At 29.4% G+C, this 10,466-nt stretch overlaps 1 protein-coding gene across 1 annotated transcript; it reads left to right on the forward strand.

The window, feature by feature from the left end:
- Window positions 1-2,525: 2,525 nt before the first annotated feature.
- LOC142324991 (uncharacterized) lies at window positions 2,526-8,745 on the forward strand. Its single transcript, XM_075366208.1, has 4 exons — window positions 2,526-2,686; window positions 4,122-4,208; window positions 5,543-5,836; window positions 8,577-8,745. Exons 1-4 carry the CDS (start codon window positions 2,644-2,646, stop codon window positions 8,621-8,623), a joined length of 471 nt encoding a protein of 156 aa, XP_075222323.1. The 5' UTR covers window positions 2,526-2,643; the 3' UTR covers window positions 8,624-8,745.
- The last annotated feature ends 1,721 nt before the right edge of the window (window positions 8,746-10,466 follow it).

The raw sequence follows: 10,466 nt of genomic DNA on the forward strand, positions 1-10,466 counted from the left end.
CCTATTGTAATGAGTACCTCGATTCGACTTCTGGAAAATTTCAATATATCTTCACGTCTCACATCTCCCAGACCTCAAAACTACCGTCAGCTCAAAAATTTATATGTAAATTTATATTTCACTTTCTTGTGGACACGATAACTGCCGTAATTTTGTGCCAATCACTTTCAAATCGATACATAAAATATAGCAACCCAAAATCTCGGTCCAATTCATTAATGGCAAAATTGGACCAAGTGGGTGGAAATGGGGTGCTTTTTTGAAAAAACAAAATGTCGTTATAAATTCCTTATTAAGTAAAATATTGAATTCGTTTTAAGTACCTACTATTCTTTTGATAAAGGCCTAAAACTTATTTCAGTAAAGTTTTTTGGTATCACCAACCATTAGCCCAGGTTGGTGATACCAACCTAAGAGTGCAAAAAATGGGGTTTTAAAGGCAAAAAATCATACCTCCCTTAATAGGCACAGTATCGAATCGGTTCAAAGTCGTCATTAGTTCGCTAAACATTACCTAAAATTTTTGTCTGAAACAATTTTTGATATAACCAACCTTTATGGCAAGGAATGACCAAAATATTGCTGAAATTGAAAGAAGATGGGGCTTGTTATACGCTAAACAAGTGAAACTTTTTTCACATGCAATCATTGTCATATTGAGTAGATTTGAAGTTCTTCATAACTTTAAGGTGGAAATTTATTTATCCACCTACTTAGCTCACTGGTGAAATCTGCCTCCTCCTTTCAGTGTGCCAAAAGGGATTTTTTTTCAGTGTTCTGTAGTCTTATTAAATTATTTATTAAAAAATGCCCTCTGCATACACATTTCAACATATATCATGTTTCAATTAACATAGAAATGTGTTTCATCAAATTTGTGATCATACTAATATATAAATCTAATTATTTATTTATTTATTATTTAATTTTAAACATGTTTTGAGTTAATGGGCCCATAACAAGAATTTTTGGGTAAAAAATTTACTGTTATGTAGTAATATTTATTATAAAAATTTTAAGAATGAAACAAATCAAAAAATTATTTCTATGACTCAAGAACAAAAATCATTTTTTTAAATTTTCATCTTTCAATAACTTGTCAAAAAATTGGCCTGTTTACTTGTAGAAAATTATATTAAAACTGAAAAAGGAAGGATTATTTTAATCAATAAGAACAGCTTGAGGAAAAGAATTAATTGGATTTGATTGGAAAAAAGCAGAAACAAAGAATGTTTAAGTCAAAGTGAATTTCTTATTACCATGAGATATATCCCCTTCTAAGTAGAATCAGTATATAATTTTTTATCTTCATATTATCAACTATGATATAATTTCTCAACAGAATAAGTAGATTCATTTTCTGCTTTGCGCTATCAGTCGCAGTCAACCTTGTGATGCATGTAAAGTCCTGACTCATAGGAGATACTTGTCAAAGTTGTTTCTTTCAGGATAATGATATTCACTATATAGCCAACCCTATGGGAGACAGAGTGACAGTGTCACTTATACAGCTGAATATCTCCTGTATTTCTGTGGACTTACCATGTTGATGTGTGACACTATGTTTGACTCAGTATGTTTGACTTGTATGTGTAGAAGACAGCAGAAAATCATTTTGTTCCTCACTTTCCATCATTAGCCCGACAATAGGGTGCTTATTGACTTGAGAATGAATATGCATTTCAATCGTGATACTTGCAACTTGATTTGGTTATGGCACTTAGCATCAAAGACAAATTTTTGTTTTGGAATAATTGAATTAAGGATAAAATTCAGAAATTATACTCATTTTCACAGAAAAATTGTGTAGTAGTAGATACGATAAGGGGGATTTGATAATCAATATTTAGTGATCTAGAGTTGTATTTAATGGTCTGTAATTTATATACCAGTATTTGTATTCTTAGAATCCACCAGCCAAGAGATAAACTGGTTTAGACTGGTAAAGGATAGTCACTTACACAAGTAGGCTGTCTCAGTTTAGAATGTATCTGTGTATTCAAAGATTTGTTGTAAGTATATAACACTCCACAATGTTAATTATTATTAGTAATATAGATTTTTAATTTCATATCCCTTTTAAATAAGGGAAATAAAAAATTCCATCAACAGATAAATTAGTAGTGACTGAAAACTCAAAGAAGTTATAATAATTTTTAATAATTTTGCACAGAAAAATTAAAAAAAAATTATTTTGCTTATCAATGATTTTTTATAAAAATATATAAAATTTAATCCTACTATCTAAAAAAAAAAAGTTTATATTAAAAATAGGAAATTGATAATGTGAGGAAATAGATTTGATAATAAAAATGATAAACCAATATTTCAATTTGAAAATTAATTTTCTACATCTAATGATTAAAAATAGAAGAGCGATAAGATGAGGAAATAGACAAAATAATAAAAATGATAAAACAACAATGTATTAATGAAGTAAATTCTAGGAAAGGTGAATAAGGAAGGAAGAAAGAAAGATTTTGTTAAATTGTGGTTAAATAGATTGATATCTAATCAATATATATAATCTAGTAATTTTAAAAAAAAGTTATTTAGTTATTGTGACAGTTAAAAACAATCTTCTTTAAGATTTTTTAAAAAAATTTTTCAACATAAAAACACATCACAAGTTTTTAAAAGTTTATGATGATTTCATTAGGTGGATTGAAGTTGTTAACTGTTTTAGGTAAGTAAATATAACAACGTAATTTTATATTTGAAAAAAATTAAAGATTTATTTTAAATATTAAGTGACAGTCCAAATATCTTTAAGAAGTCGTATATGAATAATGTGTTTTAGTTGCTAATAAACATGTTTTGATTTAAATGTATTTACCCTTGAAATAACTAAAAACATTTATTATCGGATAGCAAAACAGTTGCATCAAGTATAATGTTCAAATGTTATTTTATGTTTACATGAAGCAAGTTTAGACTTTTATAAGAAGGCGAGTTGAAAAAAATAGAATACTGTATAAATGAGGTATTAAAAATAAATCTTTTTGCCTTAATGGGTTTAGAGATCTTGTTTTAAATTTCAAACAAACATGGGCATTCCTGTAAATATTTCAAGTAAAGAATACTCTTCCTTATTTATTCTGAATGTTTCTTAAAACAATTTTTTTAAGGGTTATCTTTTTATTTGTTTTTATATTTTTTCAAGTTTCTGACTACATGTTTTTTAATACGTTACAAACCTATAGCAACTTTAAAATCACTTACAAAGAAAAAGAAACAACAAAAAGTAAGGCATACAAATATAAAACTAATTACATATATAAATTGTATGCTTGAGATATACTTCATGACTTCAGAAGTAACAGCTTGCTCCTCTCCAGTGCTATGTAGGATCTCTATAACTTCTACTTATAACACTGATAAACCATCTTTAGGAGCAATGCCCATCACAATTTATCCTAACTGGAAAAGTTAGACATTTAATAGTGCCTTTTCAAAGTAGTATAATATATTATTTTATCTTAAATTGGCTTAACCAAACGGGGGTACTACACTGAGGGACAGAATGAAAAAATTACACTGTTTTTAAATTTTAATAATGGTTATTCATAAAACAATAAAACAGAAACACTCTTTTTCTCTTGTAATTTTTTGGAAAAATTCATCATTCTTGACATATAAGCAAAAAATATGCTCAGCAAAGGGATATACTGCAGCGAGCACACACCTACTTACATTCATGTACATTATCATATTACATGAAAAACGAACAAAAAATAATTAAATAAGTATTTCCTTCTTTTCTTACAGGTATTTTTTTCTGAATACTGTAAGTTAATCAGTGATGAGAAATTTAATATTACTTCACAATTCATGTTGTAGTCGGGTGCTTGTGTAGACTATATGACAGATAGAGATGGTGACTTGAATGATTTCTATTTTTTTAAGACCAAGAAGAAATCACATCACTATTCCTAGGATCATATCACATTTTTATTTATTATTTTTGAACATTATTTTGTTTTGCGGAATGACTTCTGTCTTATTTCAGGTCATCTATTACCATTAGTTATAAAAATATATATAAGCAGTGTTTTTAAAGTAGAATAAGAATGCAACAAATTAATTTTTGATGATGTGATAAATTTACATGTTTTTTTCAGTTCTCGCTGCAGTATTATCGGTAAAAGGTCAATGGAATCCAAGCTTTGGCTCTAATGTTTTCACTGGTGCTGGTAGACAACCACAAGGTAGTTAAAATTTGAAATAATTAAATAGTTAAAGCGGTAAGCTAAATTTGAAATGCAAATATACATTAATTTTTACTTGTAGACATTGTTGTATATTTTTCCTGCTTTTATGAATTATCACTACCTTTCAATTATTTTTTTGTTATCATTCCATTTGAATGATTGATACTTCTCCATACAGATCTATTTACATAATTATTCACTTTTATCAAAGTATTTTTATACATTTTATTAAAAAAAGCTGACAACTGTGAGTTGTTTCTGATGCATGACTTACACACATATTCACACAACTTAATTTAAAATATTTATAATTTTATTTAAGTATAACATTTTTTCTTTTATTAAATTCAAGATTCAACTAAAGCGCGGCGCATACCGTATTTAATTCGCGTGGGTGTGGCGGTACAACCGGCGACGGTCGGCACTAACTAAACTAATATAATTTCACAACTTACATAGAACAGATTTCGCTTGTACGTTCGGCAGACTGATGTGGCCGCGAGGCATAACGCACCAGGTACCGAGTCAACCGGGCGATCGAGTTCGAGACCAAGCCAGACCAAGTTACTTTTTTTACACTAAATTCATATATTTAATACTACCGCTCACCTGTGACGTCACAACATAGCACACGATATATCACTACAACAGCTGTACGTCAGTGCTACCAAACTAAATATTAAATAAATAAAATAACATAAATATCGTAATTAAAATTTAAAGTGTAAAAAATAATTTGATTGACAACTCTGTGGAATTTCAAATTTTCCAATCCAAGAGAACGAGGAAAAAGGTAATTTCCCACAGGAAAAAGAGGCATTCCAATTTTTTTTTGCAAATATTGCTATTTTTTAATTGTAAACAAATGTGCCTAAGAAAAGCATGACCTTAATTAGACGAAATCTGGAGATACTGAACGAGACCTTGCTTTACAGGCTCACCCCTTTGACCTTTGAAGTTGATAATTTAATGGCATCAATGTTCCAAGTTTAGTAAAAATCGGTCCAGTAGTTCTGAAGTTATAAGGTAATTCAGAGGCCAGTACCGAACACACACTCGAACATACAAACATTAACATCCGGAAAATTCCCATTCGGTTTTTGGGTACCTTAAGGGTCAAAATGTCAATATCTGGTGAAAGCCGCGTATGCTCAAATTGGACCGATTTTAATATTTTCCCTTCTAGAATTATAGGTCTGTTATAACACTATCTATACGGGAAAGTAATAAAGTTTTGGAGAAAATCTTTAAAATGAATTTAACTTTTTGTTTAACTTAATTTTTTTATAATTTAACTTTTAGTGAATGCAGTTGTTAAATTTTATTTTTAGGATTTGACCGTCAACCGCTGACTACATGGCAGAGTAATAGATTAACTCGGCCTACTCAAACTAGACAAGTAACAACTGCAACCGGTAACAGAAGACCGGAAACTGGATCTACGAGACAACCATCACCAAATGATGTAGATTCTAATAATCAGAATATACCCAACTATTCAGGTCCAGTATTCCTAGTGCCGTGTAAATGTCCAACAGCAAAAAATTTTGACCCTGTTTGTGGTACAGATAATAGAACATATGTGAATAGAAGTACATTAGACTGCAACAACAGATGTGGAGTCAGTAAGTGTTATTAAATATATCAGATGTAATAATAATTTTTAATATAATCTACGTGTCTGTTGTACCGGTTAATAAAATATATACATAATGCTCTGTATGCTAAACGTAAGTTTACATTAGTTTATACTTTAAATGTGGCATGTCAGTGAAGTGGGAAAATTTGAAAGTTTGGTTTTTCATTTGAAGTTTAGGTGAAGGCGCTGAACTTGATGATGTATTGTCAGTCAATTAATAAACATGGAATAACATTCAGGTATACATTGTGCTTTCTATGTTAACTCATTTTGTATAAATAATGACTCCGCAATAATTTTACAAAGGTTATTTCAAAGTTGGTTCAATATTCCGGGTCATGGGCGGGTACCGTCTATTCATCCATTTAACTTATGAGTTAAAAAGTTACAATTTGTAACATAAAGCAGCAGAATAGTGTTAGAATGCCAGAAAACATGATTTTGAACAGTCATAACATGCAAATCCAAAACGTTCAGCCATTAAACTTGCGTTAGCATTGAATATCAGTAAAAAAATGATCCGTCGGATCTTACATAAGGACTTAAGTTTTCACCCCTTTAAAATTCAAATTATTCAGGGATTAAAAGATGTTGATTGGGTTGCTAGAGTGAATTTTCGTCAAAAAATATAGTATATAGCCGGCAGGTGGGGAGGCCTATTAGAGTTAAAAGACACTCCCCTGGGCGGCGCAATACCACCAAGTCGGTCTGGCCCAGGGGAGTTGAGAGAAAAAAAAAATATGTTAATGTCAGATGAAGCTTATTTTCTCCCGAACGGCTATGTACTAGTAAATAAGCAGATCGATATAGGAGCACTGAAAACCAGTTCAGTTACATGAGAAATCGTTGCACAGCCCGATCATTATAGCGTGGTGTGCACTTCCACATCGACTTTTTTCAGAAGAATCGAGGAAATGCCACAACTATTGCTGCAGCCTGTTACACAAGCACGAGAACATTATTGAGGTAAGAATCAGTTCGATTTCTAGAAATTACTTGGTTAAACAAGAGGGCGCAACTTTTCACGTGTCTATTATTACTTAAATAAAATCTTTCCGATCCATATTATATTCATAAAAGGGTGGCATTTTTTAGCGGGTTAGATCTCCTGATTTATCCGCAACAAAGTTTTTCTTTGGGGTCCGCTCAAGAGCAAAGTGTATGTCGAGCGATCTCAAACCTTAGTGGAAATATTATTAAAACTTTAAACAGTTGTACGCATTACACCGGCCATTTTACGATGAGTATTGTACAATTTTCGATTAAGACTATAAGAGTGCTTAGATCGTAATGGTGCCCAACTGTCAAACGTTATTTTTAAAAGATAAAATGGCGTGTCATAATAGAAAACTGTTGAAATATTCATATTAAAATAAAACTTATTTAAATTCAGGAGTATTTAATTTTCCTGCTTCGCTGACGTAGCATGTACTATTTGTTAGTCTTTATTTTGGTAGTAATCGTGCTTAGAATTACAGAGGTTGTATTTAGAAATTCTTTTTCTATAAGTAATAATGTTCCCATTTACAGCTAGCCTGTTTAAAAACAGAATAATGATGTCAATTTATAGGGCTGATTTCATCTCCATTTCAGTGCACTTGGCATGGTAGGTGATTTGAAAAACTACACTTTTCACGACAAAAAAGATGTTAAGGAACTAGTTCATTTCTCATTTTTCTCAGTAAGCGTGGAATGGGACACATGTTACTTTTGAGAATGGTTAAAACTCTTTTAAAAAATGGTTTAGTGGATAATGTCACACAACTGATATTTGTGTCATGTTGAATGCCACAAACAGATCGGTAGATCTGTTATATACCTACCGATTTTACAAAGCAGCGATTATTTTTAGTGGTACTCAGGCTGACCAGTTAATTACTCAAATAAGTTCTTGAAGCCATAGAGTTTCAATGAGAAGAACAGGAGAGGCTTGCTATCCGAATTTGGATACACCAAATTAGGGTAGGTGAAACCAGAATTTTCGAACAATTTATAAAATATATTATCTTAGTACATAGTATATCTGGTTATTCATTGTCGGATTCTTCTTTATCAGAATAAATAAAATAATATTTTGTCCTTTTTTTATGAAAAAATGGTGATTCCCTTTTCTTTTCTTCTGTTTCTCATTTTGTGTTTTTTTTTTAAGAAAAATTTATATCTCAAGATTACATTGAGGTCGAGATTTTTCTCAAGTTTCAAAATGGCGGCCAAGTAAATTTTAAATCACTATAATCATTACTTTTTCAAAATATAAGTTATTAACCGACATTTTTAGATTTTTATTATAAACAAAATTAAACCTCATTTTTTAAAACTGATCAACAAACACCCAAATTACCGAAAAAAATTTATAACCTAATTTACAACCGGATTTCATCTCCTTAGTTCTTGTGAGACGGATAGATGACACTGATTATAAAGTACTTTGATATTTCTTACGAGTGAGTTTGTTAATCTCGTTGAGATTCCTCCGTCGCTGGATCGTTCTTTTTCACCATCATTTTCTTTTTACATTTCCTTGCAACTTTTTTTACCAGTTTGTGTTCTTTGAGTGTAGCATGTTGACCAATTCGGGAACTCTTATTTCCTATCCGATGGCTGCACAATAAACATGTTAGTTAAAATACTGCTAATAATTATATAAATATATAGTTATCATTAGATAAATAATTTTATTATTACATTTTTTATTATTCTTTTTGTACATTTTTTTACTGTTACAGATGTAAATTTCAAGAGAAGAGGAAGCTGTGCTGCTAACAGAACTTAATCTTTTGTGAGAGAATAATTTTTAAAAATTATTACAAACTGATTTTAAAATGTAAAATAAAAATTATAATTTCTTTTTAAACATTTTTTATTAATGGAAATAAAAAATTTATTTTCGCAAAATCTTACAGAATTTTATTATTGAGATTCGTTATGTTTATTTAGGTTTTTGTCCTCCAGTTTCCATGTATGGTTCAGGAATTCCTTTGACTGTTAAAGTTAATTACCTTGAACTAAACATTGACAAACCGCTGACAAGGAACACACACGTTAACGTAAAGCTTAAAACATCAGAAAATAAGAGAAATAACTATCTACATTATTCTATAAATAATCGCGATTACTATTAGACTTGAAGGTGAATGTATACAAACGATCCAAACTATCAGTTTGGATTAACGGTTTTCAAATTATTTGTTCTGCTAAGATTTCTGTAGCAGACAACTAAAATGGTTCCAATCAAAATATTTACGAATGATAGCTGACAGTCCTTGATACGTGATTAACAAAACGCTTTACAATGATTTACAAGTTCTTCTTGAAAAAGAATTGATGAAAGTAGTGGTAGAAGGATCAATAAAAGGTACATACAAGAGAATAGTAACACAATTTTTATAATTACGGGTGAAAAGTTAAATTATTTATTAGATATTGTGTATTTTATGTTTATCGCGCGAACACCAATGTTTTGTGTTTTATAAACTTTAAAATTCTTACATTTGTATTTACTTTCTGTGTTATTTTCCCACTTACTCTTAGAATCAAATTCTCTATAAATTTTGTTTAAAATTTTCATTTGTTTATTTATTCATTTAACGAAGTTACTTTACGCTCAACAAAAATTGTGTTTTTCTACCCTTGTCTTTATCCCAAAAAAGCTACTAAAAATACCGTTGTGGAGGATTTTTTTTCATATTTTTATGCCCGATTTTATATAAAACCTTATATTTACCCCTTAATTTGTCACAAGATTTATAGTCTGGCTTAATTTTACCGAAGGGACAGAAATCAGGGGTAAATCTTTCGTCAGTCGATACTTACTTATAAATTTTTCCAAACTTATGTTTATATGAACTTTCTGCTTTTATTTTCACAAGTAGAACATGTCCTGAAAGTTTGTTACATTCTTCCTGAATCACTTTGTACGTAAATGGTTATACATTTCTACATCTTGGTTTTATTTTTCTTAGTTTTTAGGATTATTTTACAACCTGCTTTTTTTCTTTAAATGTAATTTTTAGGTTTTTTCAGTTTTCTAAAAATTATGTAAATTTTTTTTTTTAGTTAATTTATTGCGTATTATTTATTACGTGATTTATGGACGATACCAATTTCTCTATCGGGCGTTACTAACTTCTTCTGAAGAAAAAAACTGATGTAAAAAAACCCAACAATACTACTTAATTTAATCGTTAACAGATAACAATGGGAATACCAATTTTATATTGAACTGCACTAAACAATTATTCATTCAATTATCAAGTATTTTAATTTACTATTTTTTTTTAAATTTCTCATAAATTTTCAAGCAAATAAAACTTCTAAAAGGGAGACAAATGAGAATGGAATAAAAGTACAATAACATATATTATCCAAAAATATTAGTTAATTAAAGAACAGCACACTTGTCATAAATAATCTTACCTATTTTCTAAGAATATATTTAATAACTTTATTATTCTAAGTTTATTAACACTTTACTAAAAGTAATTTACATTTTTATGAAGTTAATAATGTGAATTTGTATTTGAAAGAAGATTAATTAACATTCTTTTTATTACAATTAAGAGTATTATTATTATATATATATTGCAATAAGGAAAAACTAAGAAAAAATTTATAAT

This window comes from Lycorma delicatula, chromosome 5 (genome assembly GCF_047948215.1).
Source record: "Lycorma delicatula isolate Av1 chromosome 5, ASM4794821v1, whole genome shotgun sequence".
NCBI lineage: Eukaryota > Metazoa > Arthropoda > Insecta > Hemiptera > Fulgoridae > Lycorma > Lycorma delicatula.